The 14,359-nt window shown below is 49.6% G+C and overlaps 1 protein-coding gene across 7 annotated transcripts in view; it reads left to right on the forward strand.

Moving 5' to 3' along the window:
- Window positions 1-14,359, forward strand: part of CACNA2D3 (calcium voltage-gated channel auxiliary subunit alpha2delta 3) — a 699,185-nt gene that overhangs the window by 445,731 nt on the left and 239,095 nt on the right. For all 7 annotated transcript variants that reach the window (XM_073230729.1, XM_073230727.1, XM_073230728.1 and 4 more), the window contains exon 12: window positions 9,079-9,157. In XM_073230729.1, coding sequence (XP_073086830.1) covers window positions 9,079-9,157 — 79 coding nt within the window. The remainder of the gene's footprint in view (window positions 1-9,078; window positions 9,158-14,359) is intronic.

Below are 14,359 nucleotides of genomic sequence, written 5' to 3' on the forward strand. Positions count from 1 at the left end.
ACGAGGGGACCACATTTGTGTTCAAGGCCCGGCAAGTCTTGGTCCTGTGCCCTGACACGGGCTCTAGGCATCTCGCCAGTGCAGCGGTAAAGGAGGGCAGAGACAGACAAACTCGGCAGGGAGGCACCGTAAGGAAATCGGAGCCCTTCTCTAGTGTCCAGGAGGGCAGACCCAGTCATGCATGCACACCTTGCACCCCTGGGCCTTTTCCTATACACCGCTGGAGGTCTCCTCTTGAACCCCCCACCCCCGCCACGCACAATCCTTTGTAGCACCAACCACCTCCAACCCCTATCATTTACTTCATTTGTTCTATTTAACGGCAACCCTTCCGTGTGGGTGGTATTAGGTTAACCACGGTACAAGTAGGGACCGTGAGGCTTCCATCAAGCTCCTTTGGGGAAGACCCGGATTCTAAAACTAGGTGTGTCCAGTTCCCAGCCTTGTCCTGTACCCTCTGCATTCTGCTAACCTGTCCACCCGGTCAGCTCTGTTTTTCATAAAATTTTGCCATCTGTACAAACTGTCACAGACTGTGAGGGGAAAGGAGAGACTTCTGCTGAAAGGTGCTTGGAATGTCAAGTACCACATCACTATTTCAACGTACAGTCTTCTCCCAGCTAGATAATCCCTGAAGCAGTCAGATGCTTAAAATACAATTGGCTGTCATCTTTGCCTGGCTTCCTTCTAGAATCAAGGGGCAGCATCTTGGAAGAAACATATTATAAACTTGGTCATCCACCCGTGGGAGGCCTCAGATAAGACACCTTTTTTTTAACCCTGAAGATGAGGCTGTAATAACAAAGACTGGAGATTTTTCCTCCTTCATTCCTTCCTATTTTATTAGTGAGCTTCAGGGTAAAAAGAAATCAAGGGAATTTAGCACAGAAGGAAGTAAAGCGTCATCTGATGGACAGCAGATTGGTCTGGAGACGGGGAAAGCGTTTAACATGAAGCTGGTAATGAGAGAAAGACCTCTAACTGATAAACTAAACAAGTCCCGTGCTGACTTCTTCTGACTTCCAAAATTTGTGAAAAATGGAGAGAAAGTAGTAACAGATTTTTAGGTATTGCGAATCAACAAGTGTTTGGGTCCTGGTTCTGTGCCAAGCATTGTGCCGGATTCGGTGGGTTCATGAATGAAGGAGACGGGGGTCCTGTCATTCCTGCCCCTTTAACTGTCATTTGATGACTCCACGATGTGATGAGTGAACCCAAGGTTTACACAGATGCCTACGTTGTCCCAGGATTCATGATGAGCTCCCCGTTGTCCCCCAGTGTGGGGAATCACCCCTGACATCCCTGTTCTGAGACTGACCGTGGATGTCTGGCATCTGGTCCTCACTAAATCAGTGGCGAATGGGCATGTAAATGAATGTGTGAACTCTCTCAATTGGTGAGCACATCAGATGAGAGAGCCCATCTTCACTGTCCAAAGAACATGTTTTTTGGGGTTGTTTTTGAGGAATTTAAAGTGTAGGATACAAGAAGTATAGAGGACTGAGGATCTTATCCTGGGGTCCGGAGGGTCCAGGGGTCCAGGTCTGGGCTTTGGTGGGATGTCCCAAACCTCTTGCATGTCTGCTGAGATGTGAATTGTATGCAGCCTTGGGCATTTTTCCTAGAGACAAAGTCTATAGCCCCTGCCAAATTCTCTGTGGGCCTATGACTGTCCGAACGTTGGTAGGAATGGTACCTCTAGTGTTACTCTGTGTCAGGAACTGTCCATCTCACCCTTGGTAATGACAGATGTCAGCGATGGCTCCTCAACACCATCCCCTAGGGAAAAACCATCTTCTTCACCCGTGAAAGTCGATTTCTTCTTTAAGCAAATCCCTGGGCAGGGTGAAGGGAGTGCCTGTGGGTGGGGGTTCAGCTTTCCTCAGCTCCCCTTGTTTAGTTTTATGGGCAAAGTTGTCTGAAACAGTGGGGTGCAGCCTCACTGACTGGAATTCATTGCTGCTGAGCTGCCCGTTCATCCACTGTCTCATTCGCTCCTCATCCCAGTGAGGTGGGGGCTGGATGACCCACGTGTTATACGTAGGGAACGGCAGCTCAGACAGTTTCGCCTGCTGAAGGTCACCAGGCCAGTAAGTGTGGAGCCGGGCCCTCCTGGAACCCAGGTCTCCTGAGTTAAGGATACTCGGTATTCCCTTGAGTCACATATGGTCAGGCATGCAGACACAGGCACACACACACAAAAGTGGCCTTTTGCCACTTCCGTGGAAAGAAAGGCAAAGCAGGTAAGCAGGCTTCCATTTGATAATGGGTGTAGGGCCTGTCCCTAGTTGGCTGTTCCCAGGACCTGGGATGATTGGCGTGGGGGATGAGGGCCCAGGGGTGAGCCCCTGACAAAGGGAGGTGGTGGGGGCATGGGACCTGGAAGGGCTTGTCTGCACATCAGACTGACAGGCACCTCGCTCACTGCTACAGAATTCAGGCATCCCAGGGAGGGTCGTTCCTCCCAGGCAGCAAGGCCCCCTGAGGGCAGGGCAGCACAGATGCGGGAAACGAGAAGACACATTAACTGGCTAACTCTGCCCCTGAGTGACGTCGGTGGAGCTGGAGAATCTAGTGAATGGTACCACCACCTGCAAGGATGCTCATGCCCAGACCCCTTCCTGCTCTCGGAGGTGGTGTGGAATGTCCTCTGCCCTACTGTGCGCACTCAGGCCGCAGTCTCCGGGTGACCCAGAGATGCCTTCTCCTTCCCCTCGACAGAATGCATGGCCATAAAGCTGGACTGGCATCTCTCTGGCCAGAAGATTACAAATGGCGACTTTCTGTGAATCGGGACATTTTTACTACCACGCATGAGGTACCGGGCACTATGTTTGAGAGGAAGGAGATTGTAGAGACTCAGGGCATCCCCTAAATGCCAGTTTATTCATCATAATGATCTATGATACTCATCTGTTGAAATGTTGTTATTTTTGCAGTGTAATCCAGTTCACCCCATTTATCACTGCTCAGGGCAGTGTTACCTTATATGCCTCTCTCTCCCTTCTGCATCAGGATATTTGCCCTTTATTATAAGCATGGTGGCTTCTGGATTAAAGCAGCCTGCTCAGTATAGCTGTGTCCCTTGGCACCAGCCTTTTCCAAGGCCACCTCTACTCTGGCAGTGTTCTCAGGGGGACAGCATCAGCGGTGACTTACGGAGCATTTTTGTGAACAGTCAAGTTCAAGCCCTCATCTTCTGCTTAGAGAATTCCCTGCGTCGGAAACCACAGAAATGAGCAAATAACAGTACATGTTGGTGAGGCATAGCTTTTGTGAAGACACAGCTTAAGGCCACATTCAGGAACATCACGCTGGCTTTATAAGACATGAGGAGACTTCTTTCTAAAGCTCAAGTTGGGCGCTGTTTTTGAGAAACCCTGGAGGTGTTTTAGGGAATAAGGGGGCTGGGCAGTGAGTCTGAAGGAACGCGAGCAGGTGAGAAGACGTGAAGAGGGGTCCATATGCCAGTCTGCAGAGGCTGCCACTTAGCTGAATGAAATTTAGAGCCCATGGGTGTGGGCACCCATAGGTACTAGATGGTTCTTGTAACAAAGGTCACTTATACATATAATCCAATTAAGTTGCATGTATTATGAGATAGAAATAATGGATTTGTAGTTAAATGTTACTTAAAATAAAATATTGCCTTCTTTTTTCTATGAAAGTAGAGACTACGTATTTGGAGGCCTCTCGGTAAGCACTTCATCCCCAACCCTTTTCCTCTGGAGCAGGAGTGGGGTTATTGTAGGTTCAAGGGGCCATGTGTTGGGTGTGAACACCCAGCTTAGCCCTACGTCCGGGCACAGAATTGCCCTTTCTCGGGAGAAGGGCAAAGTGCAGTTGGCGGACACTGCTTGCCCAGTGTGGCTGATATCTGAAGGTCTTTGCTGGATTGATACAAGCTTTTTAAAAATGTCTTCTTGATGGCTACTCTGTGTTTATGAACCATGCACTGGATTTTAACCTCCAAGTTCAGCCTAATCCTTAACAATCTGTAGGAGCGCCTTTATTGGAAATGGCTTTGATGGTTTCTTAATTCCCAGCCCCACTTCCCTGGGCTTAGGCCTCATCTCGGTGGTGTTTTTTTAAAGGGTTGGCCTCAGTCTTTCTATGTCAGCCCTGCATGGGCACTGTTGAAAAAATATAGCTCGGTGGGCATCCTTGATTCAGAGGGTGCGTGCTGGGGACTCCGCCTCCACATGGGGGTCAAGGCCGCTGAGGACCCCGGGGCTGGGACGTCTGAGAATTCGTGCCACCCTGGCCCAAGCCCCTGCTGTCTCCCACCTGGACTGTCGCCATGGCCTCTGCTCCCGTGCCATCTCCCTGTGGCCGTGCTCGGACCCTCTGTGGGGATTGAAAGCTGGGCCCTGTGACCAGAGGTTCTGATTCAGCTGTTCTTTGATGGCACTTGGGCATTTGGCGCTGTAAGAACGCCACAGGGAAATCACGTGGGCAGCCAGGTTGAGCCCAGCTGGCCCTGGCCCGTTCTCCCCAGTGTAGACAGAGCAGCCATTTGACAGTGGTGTGTGTGGCACATGGCAGGCTCCTGCTCAGCCCCCTCTTGCTGCGGGAGAAGCCCCCCTTGGACATGGCGGCAAGCGCCGCATGTTTCACCCCTATTGATTGTCCAAGCTCACCCCCTACCACCTCTCCTTGCCAACAACTCTCCATCCATGCTGGTCTCCTCAGCATCCCCTGGGCATCCCTCTCGAGGACTTTGCACATTGTGTCCCCTTTGCCTGGGACGTGCTTCCGCAGTGACCATGACCACCCCCTTTTTGTCCCGACTCCTGCTCAGGTATCACCTTCTCGGGGAGGCGTTGCCGTCCCCCTTCTGAAATAGCAGCCCTCAGCGCTCTGCGCTCCTCGCCCTGTTGGGTCCCCTTCCTAGCCATTTACCCCAACAAATACGTGCTGCATGTGAATTTGCCACTAACTGTCTGGGTCTCTCCCGTGAAAGTAGAAACGCTCTGACCACAGAGAGTTTGTTTTGTTTACCCGTCATATCCCCACCACTCATACGGTCCTGGCACGTAGCAGGTGCTCACAGGTGGGGCCACCTCCCAAGCATGGGCCTCGGTAGCCTCCGGTTCGTCACTGAATGGAGCCGGGCAGGAGGCAGCCGGGCTTCTTCAGGCTCTGCAGCCGCCCCTTTAGCTCCCCTGGCAGCCGCTGTCCTTCCCCTGCTTTAAAGGCTGTAAAAAGAGAGAATTCGATTCATTGTCATTGTAAACTGGAACCACCTAGATTCACCAAAGGTGGTCAGGAATGCCGCGCCTGGAGTAGCTGGTGGGAACTGCAGCAGCACAATTATGAAGCATAATCTGCTGTTGGGAAAAACGGGATTGAGTTTTTTTTGTTTGTTTTGCTTGGGAAACGTTATACTAAGTAGATTGAAATGTTACGCTAAATAGATTAAATTAAGCAACTTTGAACTTTGAAATGTCCACATCCTAACGTTTTATTAAGCTTAATTGGGTTTGTAGAACATTTAAAGACCATTCAAACTTAAACGGAAGATGCACATGAACTAAAGGGCCGGTCGGTGGCTTTGGGCCACGTTGGTGAAGGCAGAGCCCGTGTGCCTGCAGAGGGCCCGGCTCTCTGCGGCCGTCGGTGTGTGCGGGCCCCGCTCTGGCCTGTACGGTGCCGGGGCCCCTTCCCACGGTCTCCGCGCTTCAGGAACCGCCCCAGTCCGCCTCTGCTGAAGCGCACAGCCGCATCAGAAAAGGCTGTCCAACGCGACTGGCGAAAGTTTGTTTGATGGCGCTTCTATCGCCAACTATGGGAAATAACATCCATCAGGTTAGAGAATCGGTGAGGGTTGGCAATGAGGAGCAGTTTGACTGGGTTACTCAGAAAGGTCTTGCCCTCCAGTAACTGGACGGTGTGGTGAGAGGCAACCCGTCCTGGGGGATGCGAGGCTGGGGCGTCGACCCCTCGTGTCTCCCCTTCTCGTGTTTGATCCTCACGCTGGCCTGGTTCGCGCTGTCCTTACGGAATGGGTCAGGAAGCAGCAGCGACTGTCATTACTTTCTTCTCGTTTAAGATGGCCTTGAATTATTAAAGCAATATGTGTTCATTTGTAAAAATATTCAAATGATGTAGACGTCTATGAAGAAGTGTAAGTGGTCTTTCTAAAAAAATGGGATTCTGTGCTGACAATGTCCTACAACCTGCTCTTTTCGCCCTGCCACTTCCTAATGGATGTCTTTCTGTATGAGTACATAATTGCACACGTATCCTGCTATGTGTAAGTTCTGTAACCTCTTAGCCAATCAGCTATCCAGAAACACACAGGGTTGAATAGTTTTTGACCCTTAAAAATAGTGAAGGTGAACATCTTTGTACTTTTACCATTTTTGTGTATTTATGAAAATGTGTAAAACTGAATTATAGGAAGACATGCACTCAGCGATTGCTCATACCCGACTGCTTCCTGTCATCTGTGGTCCCTGCTCAGCCCCCTGTGGCATTTGATTTGTTATCTTGGCTGTAAGATAAATGCCTAGAGGTAGAGGTACTGGGTCTGAAAAAATTATGAATATAAAATGTCATGGATATTGTTAAATTACTCTCCAAAAGATTTATTTTGGAGTCAAAATCCCTTTCTTCTGTTGCCAGTTGAAAGGTTTTATTGTGAGAAATCCAGGGTGTGAACCCAGGGTCCTTTGTTTATGTTTGTTTCATAGGCACAGATGCGACAAGTCATTTCCGTGCCATTTCTACTCAGATAAGGAGGCCCAGGCCCTGGGATGTCCAAGGACTGCACATACGTGGAAGTACTGAACATGATTCTGATTTTCTTTCATGAGCAGTCAAAAAAAATACAAACCAACACAACATTGCATGGGTGCACGAGTGCAGCCCTGGTGGCCACAGGGACGGCAGTCCTGCTGCAGGGGTCTCTCTGCTGGCTGTTGTCACTGGGGTGATCGTTGGCTCAGTTATTCTGAGCAGCATGTCGGGTTGGAAATTAGGTGCTATCCTGCTGCTTTTCCAAGTGGGTCGCTGTCTTCTTAAGTCAGGAATTACAGACGTTTTGCCAGAGAGAGCATTGTTCTGGAGTTTTAGCTATGCCTCTGAAAGAGAACTCAGTTTACCTAAGGTTCTCCATCTGGATGGCAGAGGAGGTTGGCGCACGCAGGTATCTTGGCTGAAATACAAACGGGCTGCTTTGTGTCAGGTCTTTTCCCCTTTGCTTACAAAGATAGACTCAGAGCCTCCTTTCCTAGGAGCTGATGCTCAGGCTTCTGCTTGTGAAGCACTAGTGGGGGTGCCTGTTGTTTATCAGTCTAATGCTTTCCCTCTAAATAGCTTAAATTTGAAATGGGAGGTGAAGACATGGGTCCAGGGGCAAAAGCCTGGATTCCAGCCCTGGTGGGGTTTCCTGTACTGTCAGAACCAACTCCCCAGGTGATCGAGAGGCGGCCCCGGTGTTGTCCTGAGGTCTCAGAGGATCTCTGTCATTACAGCAGGACCTGAAATGAAGCAAGTCACTTTACTTAACCAGACATCAGTTTCCCCCCAAATCAGACATCTTTAGCTAAATGCTGGGCAGGAAAAGGGCAACCAGGTCAACACCTCTGGCTATATGGGGTTGGCTCTTCCTCTTTGTCCCCCAGGAGTGGCCAGACTTTCCCAGTGTAAGAATCCTTCCTCCCAATGTGACTGCCATGGGAAACGTGTGAGAAAGAGCTGGGGGCTTGGAGAGAGGCAGAGGCCCGTCTGCCTGCCCACTGCCAGGAGGCTTCTGGCAGGAGCCATATGGACAAGATGACTGCGTCGCTGAAGACAGATGAGAACAGCAAAGGCTACGTAATGATGATGTGTATTTAAGCATCTCTTTATGTGGGAAATAAACATCACCAGAAACTATCCTTCAAGTTAAAATTCCCAGATATGAGACTATTTACAATTAAAACAAAAGCTGAATTTCACAGCCTCTGGGCTCATTCATAGGTCTGTCCATTCCTGCATTAAGTTGTAACGTTCCAAGTACCGTGCCGATGAGGACACAGCCAGGGAGAGAGATGCGTCTCTTCCTTTCCCTCCCCGAGTTGGGCAGTCCAGGGGAGATCTACCTCCGAGAGGTGACCCCATGGGAAACCAGTTAACTACGATTGTCACGAGGCTCCGAGGGAGCAGCCGGGGTGCCGGGCCCGGTCGGGAGAGCTCAGGGGACCTCAGCTGGTAAAGCTTTGGCCGCATGGCCAGCATCAAGCATCTCATACCGTGTCTTCATTTAACTCAGCCACGAAGAGGTGGCCGAAGGACGGTGCATAACCCGCCAGAAGAGCTTTGCTTGGACTGTGTAGTGTTGACCCACATACCATGTTAAATTGGAATGAAAATTAAGCTTCACTCTTTTAATTCCTAATCTTTCTTCCATCTAATCCTCAGATACTACTTTGGGAGGTGGGTCATGCCTTATTTTTTTTTAATTCTGCCTTCAGAGTTGAGAAAGCAATAGAAAACGAGAGAGCCAGGGTTTTGACATGTGCTCTTTGCTCTTCTGGGCCGAAACCTCAGGAAGGAGAGAGAGAGTCCCCACTGGCCTCCTGGCTGTAGGCGCTGCCTCTCGTCCCGGTTAGTTACCGTCTAAAAGCACACCAGACACCACAGGTAGTAGGAGAGAGCGTGCAGCCTGTCCTCACCACTGGGGGGAAATGCTGAGGGTCTTTTGGTGGTGTTTCCATTCCCCAAAGAGCACATTCTGTGCTTCCCATGCAGATGAGGAAGGTGGTTGGAGATTTAGTCCAGCCCTGGCGGATCCTTACCCACAAGTGTGCAGCCCACCCAGGCCCCCGGTGCTGCCCGTCTCCCATTTCAAGTTATACTCTTCTGCCATGCGTTGCATGCTGAAAACAACCACCACCAGTGCCATATGGCTTAAAAGATCAAAGGCCCCCAGTCTTGAGTATATTTCCAGCTGACTGTACTTCAAATGTTTTAAATATGCGCCAACAGATGGGAGGTCTGGAGCATTAAAGAGGTAAAGCACATGTGCGGGGGGCTGGCGTACAGTCTTTGCAGCAGGGGGCCACTCTGACCCATGTGCTCGTCTTCCTCCAGGTCCGCATGTTCACGTACCTCATTGGACGCGAGGCTGCTTTTGCGGACAATCTCAAGTGGATGGCGTGTGCCAACAAAGGTAGGCTCCCCCGTGTGCTCAGCTCTGAGTAACTTCCCCTTGGACATTACAGCAGAAATCGGGAGAGTCCTAAGTGGAGAAAGCCGAGGGAAGGCCGTGAGTGCCAAGACAAGGTGTGTGTGTTTCTAAAGGATTCTTGGCAGACTTGTAACAGCTTCTCCAGAAATATGTTTACAGATTGTGAGGACAGAGTCAGGTGGGGTGGTTAAGTAGCTGAGCGCCCTTGGGAGGTATGTATGGCAGGGCAATTTACTGCCCACTGGATATCCAGGTACTCACAGGCTGTTTTCAGCCCCCTCGCAGGTAGGTGGGGGCCTCAAGGTGGGTTCTGGCCCATAGACTGTGAGCAAAACTGACCTGGGTCATTTCTGAACTAAAGCCTTTTAGGAGCTGGTGTGGGGGGTGGCATCCTACTCTCCCTTCCTGCTGTTGTGAACTCTCAAACTATGTGTTCCAATGGAATAGTCATGAAATGGCATGACCTTCCTCAGCCTGGGTCCCTGAGTGACCACACAGAGCCACGGAGATGCCCAGTTCGATATGTTCCCATGGCATGACTCAGCCTACATAACTAGTTATGTTAGTTCACTTTAATGTGCTTCAATGTTCTAATTTTCAAAATGGGAATGTTGGTAATAGCCTTTCCTTTGATTCCTCTTAAATGTGAGAATTAATGAAATAATTACTAGTACCCAGAAGTGCTCAATAACGGTTGGCTTTTCTATATTCAGAGGTTAATTGATGAACGATCCCCTGTTGTGTGTCAGAAACAACGCTTTGGGAGAGGCACGGCCGGGAGTAACTGGGCCCCCCAGTCTATTTAGGGCTTCTTTTCATGCCATGCAACCAAGACACCAAGCATAGGAGGCACACAGGGGGTGGAGTCCACATTCCTTGTGTGTTAACCCAGACTCCTCGAGTTCAAATCCAGCCTCCACTACCCAAGTTACCAAAGCGATCTAGGTTTCAGTCATGTCCCCTACAGAATAGGGATAGTGACAACATCTGCCCCCACAGGTGTTGTGAACATGAAATGAGGCCGCACAGGTAAAACTAGTAGCTCAGTGCCTGGCACAAATACCCTGTGCATTTCCTGGCGTCCCTCTGATCTGTGGGCATGCCGTATTTCCCCTCTGAGGCCTTGTGCTCCATGGGAGCAGCCGTTGAGTCTGACGTCACCTGGATCAGTCTGACAGAGGCAGCCTGCTACCTCACTGAGAGTGAGCATTCCCCTAATGTTTGAGAAATGAGTGCACTGACTACACATACTTACAAAGGGAAGCATGTCCGGTTGCACAGTAAATTGGTAATGCTGGATTTAGGTGGTCTTTTCTATGTTGTTTCCTATGCCAGCCCTTAACAAAAGTTGCAGTGTGTACATTAGTGGAATGCAAACGACTCAGTGAAAGCTTGCACATCCCAGCTCTTATGACAGCTATTTCAGTTGCAAGCAACCAGAATTGCTCCCTGAGATTGAAAAGACGAGTGTTTTGAAGAGAGAGGACTGACTCAGAACCCGGACAGGGAAGGCAAGCTCATGTGTCATGAGGAATCGGGCAGCTGTGTCTGGGTTTTCTTTCCCTTCTTGATTTCTTTCCACACTCCCCGGGACTCTTCTCCTCCATACGTGGACCTTCTCTACCGTGGCCTGCCCACACCTGGAAACGGCCACCCCACGCCCTGCACGCTCATCTGTCCACACAGCAGGGTTGTGGGCAACGCATGACATTAGGAAGAGGAGAGTCTGTCTTCTCCATTTGAGACTGGTCAGCAACTCTAAGTTCTGATTTCAAGCCCCTTGCTTTCCCCCAAAAAGATTCTGACAACCAGCGTGGGCCAGATCTCCCCACTACTGAATTGGGTTATGAGCACTGGATGCCCACAGGAAAAATCACAAGCACTGTTCAGGGTCTCTCCACTGCCATCAGTGGGGTGGGAGGCTAGAAAGCAGGTACCCTGCCAGGCAAACCAACGTGACACCCACCTTTCCTTTGGCATCGTCTTTAATTATCCACTTCTCCTTGAACAATCTCTTAAGCAAGTCTCAATTTTCTCACCTAACATGTAGAGAACTTAGAAGCTTTTAACATTTCCTTGAGACTCTAAAATAACCCGTTCTACAATTATGTTAGTCTGGGGCTGGCTTGCACCACAAAGAGGTGTCAGTAATTCTGACTGTCCCTGAATAATGCGTTTGGCTTCATTTAAGGGGAAGATACGGGAGGAATGAGCACAGGCATGAGGCGAGGCAGCCCAGGGCATCCCAGGTTGTCTCTGAGTTAAGAGGCCGTTCTTGAAATAAGTTTTGAGACTTTGTTGACATTTGAAAACCTGGAGTGAGCTACACTTCTCCCATGTTTTTCCTTTGTTCTGTGGTCTTGAGAAAAAGAATTTCTTTCCATATTTAAACTTTTAAAAATTTTACTGTTCCCCCTGTCACTTCAGATTACAATCCTTCCCTTGACGAATATGCGTTTAGTCATGGGGTATTGTTTTTAACCACCGTCTGTGTCCAGCTGATGAAAATTACTCAAATTGAGGTCTTGTCTTCATCAACATTACACCATAATTTAGTTTTAGTCATTGTTTATAAGAATCTTTGAAGCATCCTTTGGAGGTCAATTCAGAGTATTTCAGGGCCTGGCTATCAAATACAGCCTTTTAGACTTGTCAGTTCTTGAGTACAGCAGCTTGGAAAATCCACGGAGGAAATAGTAGCTGTTCAGCTGGCTGGGCCGCTGGATTGCAAAGCGCTTCTCCCTATCCCTCTGCTCAGATCTGGTCTGTACCCTTTCGACAGACCCAGGCCTCTTGATAGTCTCACCTTCCTCACTTGGCCTTTCTTCTCAGGAACCTTGGGAATAAAATGTCATTGATTGGCACCCTTCAGAGTAGCAGTCGCCATCGAAATGTTAGGTCTGGTCATCTGTCGCCACGTGAACACTGGCTTCGCGGTGTGCCAGTCATGAGGTTGCAGACCGCGTAAGATTGGTGAGCCAGTGTTCTTCTGTGGTCATTAATTAAATCACTGTTCATAGTCTCAGGTTGTTACAGTGTGGATGCAGCAGAGCATGTTCCATCTCAAGTGACATGAGGGCCTCTCTTACATATTCTCACCCTGACTCAGCCAAGTTCTTCAGTGAAATGAAGCCTTAGCATCCTGGGACTGGAGCAGACCTAGGGGGAGGCCAGGAGGCCAGGCGGCCAAGGAGAAGCCTGTTGGCTGACTGGTCCTGAGGAGGGGCAGGCCTCAGCAGGGCTGGTACCTCATCCCTGGGGAGAAGGGGTCAAGGACCCTCTTTAGGTACTGACCTTCTTGCCTGGAAGTCTGGGGGCCGTGGAGACAGTTCAGCCAGTGGACCTCAGGCACTGCCCTTAGAAATGGATTCCGGGGGACATTCCTACCCCTTGCAGGCGTTGTCTGCCTCTTCCAATCTACTGGCAAAATCCAGAGAGGCCTGGAGCCCATTGGTTCATTTTATTTTCTGCATAACTAGGTCCTATCTTGAGGGAACAGGCCCTAATGAGGCAAAGCAGCAAATGATTTTAAAGACATTAAAATAATCATTGCCACTGTCGAATGGCTTGTGTAATCTAAAGTTCTGCATTCCCACTGTTGGATAAACAAGTGACCTGGGAGAGCTGAAAAGAGGGGCTGATGCAGCCAGATACTCCATAGGGCCCTGACGACCTTCTTTGATGTTCGGTGCACCAAGATCGCAAAGAAGCACTTCCTGATTCCCCTTCAAAAATCACAGGGAAGGGAGCATTTCCCAGCTGTGCAAATAAGGACAGGCCTGCATGTCTGGGTTCTCAACCGATCAGTCATCGTCAGGTGGCATGGGTGCTCCGCTGGAGTCTCTCTCGGTTGTCTGCCCAGCCCGTCCCCTTTCAATGGGATGGTGGCCATTCTTTAATTATTTGAAAGAGAACTTGTGGCCTTAGCCCTCCTTGGAAGTTCAGACCCAGCCCTCTTCCATGAAAAAATCCCTAACTTCCATCTACCTGTCTAAGTGACTCATCCCCTAAAAGAGAGTTTTAAATGTATGAGGCCAGAGGGTTGTAGGTGGGGGCCAGAGAGAAGGGCAATGAAAACCTTTAGCTGTCTTGGAACAGGTGAAAGAAGGCAAAAATGTCAGATGTTCGGATGCCTTTGCATAATTTTTTTTTATACCTTTTGACCAATATCTTTGTAATTCCACCACCTTCCACCCCCTAGTCCCTGGTAACTACCATTTTAGTCTCTGTTTCTACCCATTCTGCATTTTTAGAGTCCACATGTAGGTGACATCACACAGTATTGTCTGCCTCTGATTTCCCTCACTCGGCGTGATGCTCTCAGGGTCTGTCTGTGTCACCACAGTGGCAAGATTTCCTTCATTCTCGTGGCTGAATGACATTCCTGTGTGTGTGTGTGTGTGTGTGTGTGTGTGTGTGTGTGTGTGTGTGTGTGTGTACACATATATACCACAGGTTCTTCATGTATCTCCACTGATGGGCACAGTTGTGTATGCTCCCTGGAACATGAGAATTCCCATGGGAAGGATAATGGTGATGAGAATAAATACAGCCCCACTGTTATTAGCAGCAGCTAAGCATGACCAACTGCCCCCTCAGTGCCAAGTGGAGTGCACGGTACTTCTGCATGTTATCCCTTTTGACCCCCTTTAAAGCTCCGTGAGGCGTGGGAGAAGGAATCTGTGACTTGGACCGACCAGCGCCGCACCCAGGTTCCCAGTCAGCAGGTGGCACAGCCGGATCCAGGCCCTGCTGATGCAGAGCCCACGCCTAACCCTTCACCGAGAGCATAGGTTGCCTCTCTCTGGGGAAAGGAAAGTCTTGTTTCATAGAGCACTCTTGCGTGCTCCCATAGTGTGAAAGAATCTAGGAGAAGGAATGCAGAGGTTGAGAAAGATTAACATGCCGTAGCTATAAAAGACCAGACTGGGGTTCACACCCAGCCTGTGCGTTCCAGAAACAGCCCCACCTCTGCGTGTTTAGGCATATGGTCCAGTTCCTGACACTTTGCCAATGGGGACATTGAGGTTCTGAGAGGAGGTGAGGCAGGGTTGGGTGGGGAGACACAGCAATGGAGATACACACAGACCCCCTTCCCAGCTCCATCCACTGCATGATCCTTTCAATGATTTCTAACGTGGAATTTAACATAAAAAGCGGACCACTATTCGCAAAGGACTTGTC

The sequence above is a fragment of the Manis javanica genome, chromosome 3 (genome assembly GCF_040802235.1).
Source record: "Manis javanica isolate MJ-LG chromosome 3, MJ_LKY, whole genome shotgun sequence".
NCBI classification, from domain to species: Eukaryota; Metazoa; Chordata; class Mammalia; order Pholidota; family Manidae; genus Manis; species Manis javanica.